This window comes from Mesocricetus auratus, unplaced genomic scaffold (genome assembly GCF_017639785.1).
Source record: "Mesocricetus auratus isolate SY011 unplaced genomic scaffold, BCM_Maur_2.0 Super-Scaffold_100046, whole genome shotgun sequence".
In the NCBI taxonomy this organism is placed as follows: Eukaryota; Metazoa; Chordata; class Mammalia; order Rodentia; family Cricetidae; genus Mesocricetus; species Mesocricetus auratus.
In genome coordinates, this window is record NW_024429223.1 from 1,544,364 (window position 1) to 1,557,852 (window position 13,489).

General features: G+C 54.7%; 1 protein-coding gene across 1 annotated transcript; it reads right to left on the bottom strand.

Annotated features, from left to right (window-relative positions):
• Positions 1-1,683: 1,683 nt before the first annotated feature.
• On the bottom strand, positions 1,684-12,048 carry Kirrel2 (kirre like nephrin family adhesion molecule 2). The gene is made up of 16 exons (XM_040735441.1): positions 11,993-12,048; positions 10,465-10,742; positions 10,005-10,154; positions 9,011-9,193; positions 8,666-8,826; positions 7,844-7,994; positions 7,641-7,746; positions 7,410-7,558; positions 7,084-7,211; positions 6,860-6,992; positions 6,530-6,630; positions 6,171-6,390; positions 4,896-4,994; positions 4,525-4,625; positions 3,648-3,713; positions 1,684-2,502 (listed from the first exon to the last, which is right to left on the bottom strand). Exons 1-16 carry the CDS (start codon positions 12,046-12,048, stop codon positions 2,167-2,169), a joined length of 2,418 nt encoding a protein of 805 aa, XP_040591375.1. The 3' UTR covers positions 1,684-2,166.
• Between the last annotated feature and the right edge of the window lie 1,441 nt (positions 12,049-13,489).

The following is a 13,489-nucleotide window of genomic DNA, read 5'->3' on the forward strand; positions in this document are numbered from 1 at the left end:
TGGACCGTGAGCTCTCTCTCTCTCTTGGGACTGTCACCTTTCTGGCAAACGCAGACACCCACTATCAGCTTTGTCCTCCAAGGATGCCAAGAATCCACTGGGCGTGGGGGGTGGGGAACTCCTGCGTACGTTCCTCTCTTGAGGTCCCAAGGATGCAGACCTCCAAATTTCCCCAGTCAAAAACATAGAAGCAGCGTGTGGAAGCACGCCTGTAATCGCAGCACTTGACAGGTGGAGGGCAGGAAGGGAGTTTGGGGCTAGCCCGCCTGCCTGAGACCCAGTTTCAAAAGATAAAACAGTAAATTAGACCTGGTTCCCTCTAGGCCTCTTCTGTCTCAGGACCAGAGACCAAGTCCGCGGCCCTTTCATCCTCGGACCTAGGAACTCAGTCTTCCTGCCCTGGTTGCCAAGTGTCTGGACCTTCAAATTCTCCATCCAAAAAAAAAAATCCTTTCTTTAAAGATGACTTGGGTTAGGTGCTGGGTACAGTTACATTCAAAGACCCAACTCCTTAGGATTCACGGTGTGGAGCTCCACTCACTCATTGGGCCAAAACTCAAGCCTTCTCCCTAAAGGGCTCACTGTTTCGTCTCTCGAGGGAGTGTAGACTATTCTCTTTCCCTGGCCGACTGAGGCAGCCCAGCTGTGTGTGGACTTGTAGGTGTGTCTTGTGGGAACCTGCCCACATCTGCCTGACTTCTTGTTTTCAACTGAGTGTGCATGGGTGTGGGTGTGGGTGAGGTAGGGGTGTATTATTAAACGAGCCTAAAGTGGGATGGTGATGTACACCTATAATCCCCGGGGCGGGGGGGGGCTGAGGACGGAAGATCAAGAGCTCCAGGCCAAACTGTATTGAGAGAAGACTTCGTGGCTAAAAACTCTGGCTGCTCTTCTAGGAGACCTGGGTTCAAGTCCCAGCACCCACGCTGTCTGTAACGCCAGTTTCAGGGGATTCGTTGCCCTCTTTTGGCCCAGGGACCAGGAACACGTGTGGTGCAAAGAAATACATGCAGGTAAAACACTAACACATGCAAAACAAAAATCATAAATCCTTAAAAATGAAAAGAAATGAAAATGCCTACATTAGTAAGAATCTAGCAAGGGGTTGAGAAAGGACTTGGGATTTACTCCTACTGACACCCCATGGACCTCTTGTTTTGTTTGTTTGTTTTTCCAGACAGGGTTTCTCTGTATTGTTTTGAAGGCTGTCCTGGAACTCACTCTGTAGACCAGGCTGGCCTCGAACTCACAGAGATTTGCCTGCCTCTGCCTCCCGAGTGCTGGGAATAAAGGCATGTGTCCAGACTCCAGGCTGTCATGGACCTCTTCATTCACAGAAAACACGAGACTCCTCCAAGCATATTTGCCTCTTTGCCCCTTTTTTTTCCTAATTAAACATAAATATTCTTAGCCCATGAATCCCCTTTATCTCTTATTTATACAATGTTCTGTCTGCATGTCTGCCTGCAGGCCAGAAGAGGGCGCCAGATCTCATTACAGATGGTTGTGAGCCACAGAGGGGTTGCTGGAAATGGGTCTCAGGTCCTCTGGAAGAGCAGCCAGCACTCCTCTGAGCCATCTCTCCAGTCCCCACCCCCTTTATCTCTTTTATTCTCACCCTATCCCCACTTCTTGGATTCCATTTTTTCTGTGTCTTTAAGGAAGGAATCAAGACCGTGGTCATTTTGAGTTCTCATGGAATGAACAGCCGTATTGGCTATACTTTTATTGACCAAAGTTCCCCTCCCTGGGAAAGCCAGGACTGGGTGGGGGGATTATTTCTCTCATCTTGATTTGTCTTATGCTATCATTGTTCTTGATGAAGACGGTCATTTTCAAATATCTTTTCTACTGGCTAGAAATGCCTTCCATCCATGTCCCCAACTCCCATCACCTCCTGTCTTTGTCCCTCTGCAAAGAGTTTAGTCACCATTTTGAATGTCTTTCTCCCAGGAGAACAAATGGGCATAATGGTCATATTGCTGCTACTTGGAGCATCCCCTTTGGCGGAGCCTGCTAGGCATCAATGATCCTGACGGCTGTTTCCCTCCTTCGGTGTTCAGATGTGGAGGAGTAGGTCATCGACTTGTTCTGATTCCTCGGAATGCTGGACAGCACATGATGGCAAGTTGGCGATCTCGAGACTCTTCAATTAGAGAGACGCCTTCACACATGAGTCTGGAGACGCTGATGGCTGGGTGGAGACAAGGTAGCATAGGGGAAGGGGGGAGTCCCAGAGCTCAAATCTGGGGGTCCAAAGGATGTAGGCTTCATGTAGCTAGCGAAGGCACGGGGGTGAGGGGTGGTGAGGTAACCAGCCCGTGCTCTGTACAGTCTGCAGGTGGGTACTAAGTCCAAGTGTGGCTTGAAGTCATAGTAAGTAGGAGTCCCTGGAAGTCCAATCGGAGAGGGGGGTGGCAGGAAGAGGCCTCCTCCGGGGGCTTCCCCAAGGCTGAGGCTCACACTGACTCCTCGGACCTTGTAGTAACCGTTGGTTGGATCCTGGGGAAGAAGTGAGACTTGGTACAGAATGTGGGGGTGTAGGAAGGTAAGGATCATGGGTGGAGAGACACACAGAGCTACAGCCAGACCTAGAGAGAGGCGCAATGGCACAAAGAAGAAACAGCGGGAGCAGTGACTCCTCGACAGAGAGATCTGGGCACATAAATGGCAGAGACAGGGTAAGCGCTAGCCTCCTAGAACAAGCACGGTCTGGTTGAAGTCAAGAAGGGAGGGGAGAGGGAGGATTTCAGGTCAAGAGGAAAGCATAATCAAGTGTGGACAAGAGGCTTTAACTGGGGTTAGGGATGTAGTTCCGCCGGCAGGGTGTTTGTCTAGCATGCTCAAGGCCCTCGGTTCAGTTCCCAGTGCACATAAACTCGGTGTGATGGCTCATGCCATCCCAGCACTCGGGAGCATAACCAGGAGTTCTAGATCGTTCTTGGCTACATACTCACTTCACGAGGCTCTGTCTCAAAGAAAAGTCACGGAGGGGGCTTTAGAACAGGAGCCAGGATTGGAATCAATGCATGTATCCTAAGACAGGATTTCAAAGCAGGACTGTCTTTGGGAAATGTGGTGTTAGTGTGGGACCAAGTGGGCGGAAGGCTCCCGGCTGGTAGAGAGCAGCCAAAGAGAACCTAGAGGTATGGAACACGCTTGATGGGGGAACGGAGGCCTGGAGACCACGGAGAAACAATGGGATCACTTAAGCTCTGGAGCCTGGGAGCCATGAGCTGGCCCAGGAGTTAAAGGTAGTGTTCTGTTTTATTTTTCTTTTGAGACAGGGTTTCTCTGTGTAACGGCTGTCCTGGAACTCTCTCTGTAGACCAGGCTGGCCTTGAACTCATAGAGATCCGCCTGCCTCTGCCTCCCGAGTGCTGGGGTTAAAGTCTTGAGCCACCGTCTGGCAAAGGTAGGTCTTAAGACGAGGGGATCAAAAGCAGGAGACTGAATCAGGGAAGCAGCCAGGCGTGGTGCTGAGGTCTGAAGTCCTACTTTGTAATCCCAGCAGTCTAGTGGCGGCAGGAGAAAGACCAAAGCCGGCTACACAGTGTGAGACCCTGACTCCATAAAGCTTTAAAAAAAGAGGAAGTGTGGAGGGGTGGAGATCGGTGATGGATAGTGAGCCCCCCAAAAATACTCACCGCTGTCTCCAGAGCCTCCTTTTCATCCAGAATCAAGTCACTGTGGTCCGTGTGCACACCGGGACCCTGAGGTAGGAAAAACAGCGAGAGGCCATCCTCAGAAGGTCACGCTGTCCCACCTCCACATCCCACAGGCCTGCCTCTGGAGGTCAGGCTGGAGGAAGGACCTGGAGGCCAGACTTAAGGCACAAAGAACGCTATGAGGACATACTGAGTCCAAAGGATAACTGGGGGATAAAACATATTTGCAATTGTGAGGATGCTGTGGGTCTAAGGTCATCATGTTTAAGACTGGAACCAAGCCGGGCGGTGGTGGCGCACGCCTTTAATCCCAGCACTGGGGAGGCAGAGGCAGGCGGATCTCTGTGAGTTCGAGACCAGAACTGGTCTACAAGAGCGAGTTCCAACAAGAGCGAGTTCCAAGACAGCCTCCAAAGACATAGGTACAATGGCGCAAACTTTAGTCTTAGCACTCAGGAGGCAGAGGCTGGAGGATCTCTGATTTGGAGTTTATGCAGTGCTGGGAATCGAACCCAGGGCCTTGAGCACGCTAGACAAAGCGTTCTACCCACTGAACTACATCCCTGACCCCAGTTAAAGCCTCCTGTTTATGTTTGATCATGCTTTTCCCTCGATCTGAAGCCCACCCTCCCTCACTGCCTTCCTCCCGCACTCCAGAACTCAGCCAGACCTTGCCTGTTCTAGGAAGTCAGCCTGGTCTACATAGTGAGCTCTAGAGAACCTAGGGCTACATAGAGAAACCTTGGCTCAAACAACAACAGACAAACAGAAGGCTAGGACTACACTTGAGTTGGGTTAGACTAGGTGACTATTTTGCTCTGGAAACACAGTCGAATACGGATGCCCAGTGTCTTACCCTGTCCTCACGGCTGCCCGGCTCCTCCTCAGGCCCTCGTGAGCTGGAGCCATCGCTGCTTCCTGGGATCCGAACCAGGTTCTTTTGCTTAGAGAAAGAGCCTGAGGCCCGGGATGATGAAAGATGAGAGGCAAATGAGGTCATATTTTGTGAAGACCGATACTTTGGGAACAGAGCTGACTGGGCAAAATGGGCTAGGAAGACTGGAAACAAAGAGAAACCCTCGCCTGGGACCGATGGAAGGGAGATGGGGGACCCGGAGGAAGTGGACTCGGGGCTAGGGAGGAAACTCGAAGCTGGGAGAAGATGAGCCCTGTGCAAGCTTAGAGAGCCAGGGATGGAGGGAGCCAGGTCCCAGGGCTGATACTTGCCATGACGCCAGCAGCAGAGGGTCACTCCAGTGACAACCATAAAGAGAGTGGTGGCTGCAGAGACTGCTCCGGCCACAATCCGTAGAGTGGGCAGCAAGTCTGTAGGAGGAAGGGTGTCCCCAGAAGGCTGGTAACAGGGAAACCGGCTCAGGGTTTGGGATCCCTGCCGAGGTTGGGATTTCCCCAGATTTGCAGTGTGCTTAGGTTTGGTGTCTAAGGACCCCCATGGATTTGGGGATCACAGTCTGAGAGTACGCGAATTTAAAGTCCCTTGGCGAGTCACACCTGTACTCGCAGCACTTGGGACAATGCAGGAGGACTGCCAGCAAGTTCAGTGCCAGCTTGGGCTATCTGAGACCATGTCTCAAAAAACAAAAATACCAATAATAAACTAACAGGGCTGGCAAGACTGGGTGTGTGTGTGTGTGTGTAAAAGGTGCTTGCTACCAAGCCTAAAGGCCTGAGTTCGATCCTGGGGACCCACATGATGGAAGGAGAGAACAGCCTCCTACAGAGTTTGTCCTCTGACTTCCACATATGCACTGTGGCAGGAGCATGCCCCTCTGCAAATAAATAAATAAATAAATTACACAAACACCCTAACTTTAGGATTGCTTGGAATTTGAGTCTTCTGCTTCACAGTTTCCCAGATTTGTGGATTCCTAGTATGGTGTGAGGGTGTCAGACCTCCTAGAACTGGAGTTACAGACAGTTGGGAGCTGTCACATGGGTGCTGGGAATTGAACCCAGGTCCTCTGGAAGAGGTGTCAGTGTTCTTAACCACTGAGCCGTCTCTCCAGCCCCCAGTTTCCCTTTTAAATACATTGCAAATGTTACTCTATGTACATAGGTAGTGGTCTTGCCTGTAACGGTGGCCACACCTCTTTGGTCGTGGCTTCAGGGGGACCAAAAGAGGGAAAGCTTGAGGCCTGGCTCCCCCCTCTTTCGCCCGCCTGAAGCCACGCCCAAAGGGGTGTGGCCACCGTTACAGGCAAGCCCTCTAGGTACACATACATGTGTGTGTGGGTGCATATACTACGGTGTAGGAATGGAGGCCTGAGAACAACTTTTGGGTATTGGTTCTCTTCACCATAGGGGTTCTGAGGGCTGACCTGGGGTCATCAGGCTCGGGGGCAAGTGCCTTTACCTGATGAGCAACCTCACTGACATAGTTCTGAGATTCACTAGGTTGGGGGAGTCTTTGCATCTTGGGAATCACTGTGTCTGTGGGGTTCGGACTCCCCAGGTTTCAGAGTCCTTGGGTCAGTAACTTACCTCTGCGACCCAGGTGGATCTGGATTCGTCCCTCACCCAGCCGGTTCCTGGCACTGCAGTTAAAGCCCCTGGTAAAGTCGGACTCCTGGGTCCCAGAAATGTGTAGCACAGAAATAAGGCCTGGGCCCTGTCCTCCCTCCACTTCCGGGGCTGGGAAGGTCTCCACCAGGAACCTGCCAAGTGAGCCTGCCTCCAGGAAGCCCTCATCCCAAGACCAAACCTAGGGGCCAGAAGCAAAGGAGATCAATTAGGAGCCTGAGGAAGCGGGGGGGACTGGTGGGTTGGGGGAGAGGATGTCAGGGGCAGGAGGGCAGGGATCATGGCTGGTGAGTCAGAGGGGAGAGGGTTCTTCTCCATACCACGGAGTCTGGGGCAGGAGAAGCAAACACCACACACTGGAGGCGAGCGGGGCCCCTGAGGAAGGCTGGCGCAGGGTGCGGGGCCGTCACTCGTGGGGGAGCTGGAACAGAAACCGTGAACCATGAAACAGAGGTCTCAACCTCTCCAAAACCAGTTCTGAATGAGGCCAGGTCACTGTGGTTTCACCCTTTAAAAAACCAGCCCACTTTACAGACTAGGAAAGGCCTGCGCCTCGTCTCCTTCCACGGGTCCAGCTCCAATGCTCAGTCCCACAGCCTACGACTTCCTTTCCGCCCACCTCCTACCCCAAGACCCTCAGGGTCCCTCACCGTTCACTGTCAACCTCGCATGCGCCGTGCCTCCCCCCAGACCGGAGGGCCTCGGCTCGGCCCTACACACATAGTCACCGGCATCCTCCAGCGCCACGGACGGAAGACGCAGCATGGGCCCCGAGCTCAGCACCTGGCACAGGGAAGAGGCGTCAGAGACAAGGCTCTGGGAGGCAGTGCGGACCGATTCCAGCTACCAGCACAGGCCCCAGGTCGGACTTCACCTGCGAGCTGCCCAGGCGGGCCCAGGTAACCCGTGGAAGTGGGTTCCCTCGCCAGGCACAGCTAAAGGAGGCATCTCTCCCCGCGTCCACCGACACGGACTTCGGTTTCGCCTGCAGAACAGGTCCATCTGGAGGAGAGAGGGGAGCGGGTTGGAGTGAGCCCCTGACACAGGAGCAGATACTCCAAAGCACTAGTAGGTACAAGTGTAGGTATCCAGGCAACACCCTCCACCCGCCCCCGCCCCGCCCCACTACCTGCTCTAGCCTCGCCCTTCTAGCACAACCACGCCCACCTCAGCCACACCCACGGCCCCGCCCCTGCTCACACAGCACTTCCAGAGCCGTGCTTCGGTTGGCGCTTCCCACCGCGTTGCTGACCTCGCAGGACACCGGCTCAGTGAGGAACGTGGCGTCTGCTACGATCTCCAGCCTCGGCCCACGTGCCCCGAGCACCGGGGATCCCCCCTTCGCCCACCTGCGGAGGCAGTGACGGTGTTAGCGTCGCCACATCCCTTCGTCAAGCTACCCTGCTAGAGACAGGTGGCGTTTCTGGTCACCTGTAGCCCGTGACAGGAGGCTGGGCGGTGGCTCGACACAGGAAGGTCACCTTCTCTCCCTCCTGCACGGTCTGGGGCTCAGCAGACAGAGTCACCACGGGGGGATCTGTGAGAGGAAGGCAGGTGTCCCAGGGAGTCCCCCTTCTGTCCCCTCCTGTTGTGTTCAGGCCCACCCTGGGCTTTCCAGGACCAACTGCGCTCACACTGCAGGATCAATGTAACAGCTGTGTCCTTCCCTGTGGGCAGGGCCCGGCTCTGGGCTCTGCAGACCAAGGTGGCTCCATCATCATGACTGGAAGGGGTCAGGAATAAAGTGTTTTCCACCGTCCCAGTGGTCTTGTCCTTCAGCGTGGTCTGGAGGTGACAGAGAGACAATAACTATTGCTTTTCCTTACTTTTTTGGACAGAGTCTCACTATGAAGTCAAGGCTGGCCTTGAACTCATGACCCTCCTGCTTCAGTCTCCTGAGTGCTGGGGTTATAGGTGTCTATTACCACACCCCATGTTAACAATGAATTCGTCTATAGTTTACACAGGTCGTGCCTACAATGTATTGGATACTTTTAGACACTCACATGTTTAATTCTCCATATTATCCTATGAGGTAATGCTACTATTTTTTCCATTATATAGATAAGGAAACCGAGGGGCAGAGAGGTTAAATGCCACACAGAAGAGCAAGTAATTAGCACATGACTGAACCAGGAAGTCTGGCTCTTGACCTGAATCATCATATTTCTTTTTTAAAAAAATATTTTATTTAATTATGTATACAATCCTCTGCCTGCATGCCAGCAGAGGGCACCAGAGATCATTCAAGGTGGTTTGTGAGCCACCATGTGGCTGCCAGGAATTGAACTCAGGACCTTTGGAAGAACAGTCAATGCTCTTAACCGCTGAGCCACCTCTCCAGCCCTGAATCATATTTCAACCCCGAATGGCTACCATTCTCTCTAGTCTGTGATCAAAGCAGACCTTGAGTCTCACTGAATAACCAAAGAATGGCAAAGAGATTCAGACCCAACCTGGTGGAAGGTGGTCCCGTCCAGCCTGATCCCGTCTCGGAACCACAGCAGTTCAGGGGCAGGCTGGGCATCCCCTCGACTCCGACAGGTCAGATTCCCAGGAACTCCAGCAACCAGAGACACCGAGGGGCCGCCTAGTACCTGGGGAGCTTCTGGGGGGACTGCGTAGCAGACCCAGAGTCAGAACTGCTTTCTGCAAGCAGGACCCCTGATCCTCTCAGCCCTGCCCACCACTCCCCTAGGGGTTCTAGACTCCCGACACTCCTCCCAAACAGTCCTAGCTGCCCCCACTCCCCATCCCCAGCTCCCAAAGCACAGATGGGCTGGGACCTCTCCCATCCTCACCCATCACACGCAGCTGGGCAGGTCGTGATCGGAGGCCTGCTTGCGAAGCCTGGCACTCGTATGACGCTTCATCTTCCAGTTCCACAGGCTTAATGTGGAGGTCATGCTGGCCACTGGCTGCATTCCCTGATATCCAGTACCGGGACCACCCTGACGACAGAAGAGACTGTACAGAATTCTGGCCTCAAGTCTTCATCTCCAGGAATTCCACCCCAGAGAGCAGAGTAAGAACCACACACCCCATGCTAAAACACTTGTATTAAAATGTATGTGCTGGGGCCAGGTGTGGTGGTGCACATGCTTAAATCCCAGCACTCAGGAGCATGAGAGGCACAGCTCTCTGAGTTCGAGGTCATCCTGATCCATATAGGGAATTCAGGTTGGCCAGAACTACATAGTGAGACACTGTCTCAAAAGAACGAAAGAAAAAAAAGCGTGTGCTGAGTGCAGAGAGATTCTAAGTCTCCTACCAACTTATAGTAGCCACAAATTTGGAAAGCCAAGTTTCCCGTCAAAGTTATGGTAAGCCAGATGTGGGTGGTGCCTGCTTGTGATTCCAGCACTCAAACGGCTGAGGCAGGAGGATTTCGAGTTTGAGGCCAGCCTGCGCTGCAGAGGGAGACCCCAATTCAAACAGCAAAACAAAACAAATAACCAAAAATATTAGAAAAAAACTCTACCTTTCGCCCACCATAGAGGAAAGTTAAAGGGAGCGGGGCTTCTGAAGCGCTCACAATAGCCTGTGCATTAATTACATGACTGTCTGTAATTTTTGGTAAACTGTCTATGCATTTATATGATGCTTTAGAATAAAAATTATAGTCCCCAAACAAAAGGAATCACCCTCCTCCCAAAAAACAATCATTCTAAAACTCCGGATTCCCAATTATTCAGTGGGAGGCCACCAACCTCCAAAGCTGAAACGTCAGAAGCAGCCCGTGCCCAGCCCCTCTGCGAAGTTGCCAGCCCTCCCCAGAGAAGAGGCCAGACTCACCTGGAAGGTCTCTTTCGCCCCCTAGAGCCAGCCCATCCTTAGTCCACTGCACGAGCCCCCGGTATGCACCCAGAGCGCAGGGCAGCCGGGCTTCCGTCCCCAGCAGCACCACCGTGTCCTCTGGCTGTTGCAGAAAGTGGGGCAGCGGGCCTAGGGACAGTACAGCTGAGCTTAGATCAAGAACCCCCTTATGCAAGACCCAGGTGTTCCAGTCTCCAACGCTCTTCCTCAGGTCAGAAGCCGAGGCTTCCAGAGTTCTCTCACACTCAGGACTAGAAGCCCTTAGTCCACTTCTCCCAAACAAGGAGGGAGCGGAGGGGTACCTGCCAGTCCTCTGAAGCAACAGAGGAGGACGAGGAGGGCGGGGCCCAGCATCTCGAGCTTGTGTGCTCCAAGATCCTGCAGACTTAGGGCTGCACTGACTCCTCTCCAACTTCCTCCTTGGCAGCACGCCTCTCACCACGCTGGACTGGATTCTGCACCGCACTCTCTCCCGCCAGGATGGAAGATTCTGAGTCTAGCCCGGAGTCCCTGAATTCGGGCTCATCCACCGTCTCCAACGCTGGGTACCGCACACCCGGTTGCAAGCCCTGGGTCTGCTGGAGACCCGCGGGAGGGCGGGATCCTATTCGCCCCGCCCCCTGGATACCCGCCCTCTTTCCATTGAGAAACTCCCGCGGCTTGCGTGCCGAGACTAGGGGCACTCCGGGTCGTGGGTCGGGCAATAGGAGGGCGCCCCTGAGTTATCAGGGGGTCTGAGAGCTGGAACACTTGGGTCCAAGGAGGAGACCCTTGGACACCTGCGCCCTGCGGAGGTTGAATGGGAGGCGGTCTTGAGGAGAGGGAGGAGGAGAGAACAGAGTGGAAGAAACTTGCTCAGCCCGGACCCAGGAGGGACTGAGCTGAGTGGAAACCGAGCTATAAATGGGAACCCCTGGGACTTCGCCAGTTTCCGAGCCCTGGGGAGGCGGGGCCCAGGCCCCCTTGGGCCTGCGGGTCGGGGAGAGGGCACCCAGGTGCTGAAGGACTATTCGGGAGCCATGAGAAAAGAGGGATGCAGCCCCTGGCTTCCCAGATATGTCCCCTGCTGCCTCGTTATCGCTGAAGGCTGCAACGCACCCTAAACTGTAGGAATCCAGCCCCGCCCCCTGAGGTCCTCCTTTCCCAGAACTCGGCAGTACCCACCCGTCCCCTCTCTCCGCCTAGCGGTCCCGGGCCCCTCGGAGTAGTTGCCAGGCGACGGCTGGGCTGCGGCAATACCCTGACTCTGGCAGGCAGGGAGGCTGGGAACCGCACAGCTTGTCCTGACAGCTCCCGTGCAGCCCAGCTGGGGCGTTCCCACGCTGAGCAGCTGGCAGGGCAGGTGGGAGGGACCCTGAGCCACTGAAGGGCCTGGGGGAGTGTGGCTGGGACCCCGGGCTTTACATTCCTGGACCTATCGGAATTAAACGACATTCAGGGCTCAGAGTGGTGTGTCTAAAAGTCAGGGGGCTGGATTTCCAGGGAAGAAGGGGCCGCTCAGATCTCTACCGGCTGAGAAGCTGGTGGCCCTTGTAGCTCGCAGTATTGGGCCAGGTTCGGAATATCTGGTCTTAAGTCTTAGAGCTACTGGATTTAAGAACCAATCTCATCCTCCCTCGCCCCCACTGGCCCAGGAGGACTGGAAAACCAACAGCTGTGCTGAGTCCTATAGGAGTGGTGGGGGCGGGGGGAGCTGGGGACGAAGGTTCTGGGAGACCCCACGCCTGGCTTCTGTGTTTTGAAATAGGACAGGCTTGAGCCCAGGACTTCTGAGTCTTGGGGAGGAAGTCAGGTGATGAGGTGTTTTTCCAGACACCTGACACAGCTTCCCTTCCTGGCACTCTGGGGCCACCGGCATGGAAAAATGGAGAGCCCAGAGTCCCCAGAGCACTCAGAGCAGGAAAACAGCCAAGGTTAAGCGTAGAAGGTTTGTACTAATTAAAGGTCCCAGCAACTGACAGCGCTACACCTTGGCCTCCGAGGGTATAGCATCTGGGTAAAGGCCCCGTGCCAGACCCTCCATCCGTTAGCTCTGTGTGCAATCCGTTTCCCAGGAGGTGATGGGGGGGGGGGGGGTCAGAGAAGGGGACGTTGAAGGAGGGTAATGAATCAGTAATGGGCGTGGGTGGGAGGGATCGAGAGCAGAGGGCTCAGGCCAGATGCCTGGACTCTCCTGGAGGAGGTGGGGTGGGAGGTTTGTAGGGCATCTGTGGGGTGGGAACAGTTGCAACTCCTGCAGGAGATAAGCAGGCAGAAGGGGCTTATCCCAGACGAATGCAGCTGTGCGCCCCGGGTTGGAAAGGCAGGCCAGTTAACATATGGTTCTAAAATTCAAGTGTCACAATCAGGCCCAGAGCCAGGGACCTGCATGAGAACTCTGACTGCGAACAGAATGTATTGAGTCCCCCGTGACTGAGTGACAGTGGGGGAGGGCAGTAAGAGGGACAGAAACGGGAAGGGGAGGGGGCGGGGAGAGGAGGGAAGAAGGAATCAAAGAGATGGAGAAGAATAAGAAGATAAATCACTGGCTAGAGACACACAGAGGAGGGAGAGATGGAGGGAATGAGAACAGAAGGACTCTCCCTTGGCCTCGGGACTCAGGTGCTCCGGCTCCCAGAGACCTCTGCCCTGTGTTTAACCTTGTGAGCTCTTGAGGTTTGCACACACTGAGGTCTGCTGACACGGTCCTACTGGCTGTCCGGTGCTCTCTGCACTCCCGTATCAGACACTCCCAAGAAGGTTCACAGGTGAGAACCCCCTCTCGCCTCCCCCCTGGAACACCCACACCCTCCCACCCACACGCACACGGCTGGCTCCCCTCCCTCCCACCCAGTCTCATGGTTTCAGACGACACTCGTGCACGTTCACCAGCAGAGGTGTCTGGTGCCACCGAGGGAAAGAAGGGACTGCCGCGGGTGGTGGTGACGCAGGCCTTTAATCCCAGCACTCGGGAGGCAGAGGCAGGCGGATCTCTGTGAGTTCGAGGCCGGGCTGGACCGATAGCCTCCAAAACAATACAGAGAAACCCTGTCTCGTAAAAATAAAAATAAAAAAAAAAGAAGGGACTGCCCCAGTCTGGGCTGCAAAGAGCAAAGGGTGGGCGGTAGGGGTGGGGGTGGTGGGCTGTGGTGGCGTGGGGGTGTCCTTCCCACCCACACAGGCCCGGCTCTGTATCCCGTCCTGAGCTGGGAGATGGCCCTGGTCAGACCTGCTCTCCCAGGCAGGGCCTTAGGGTCACTGGGGCTAGGGAGGCACCAAAGAATGTTCTTGGCATGTGCTGACAGGGGATTTCACTGCCCTGCTGGACAGACTCAGGAGAAGCGGCAGAGCGCACACACTGGATGCACACACTGTGACTGCCCGCTTTGGCTTGCTGGGTTCATGAGCTTGCCGGACCCCCGAGGGGCCTCGAGCAGCCGCGGGCAGCCGTGAGCTCCTCTTTGAGTTCCTGTGACTGGGTGAGA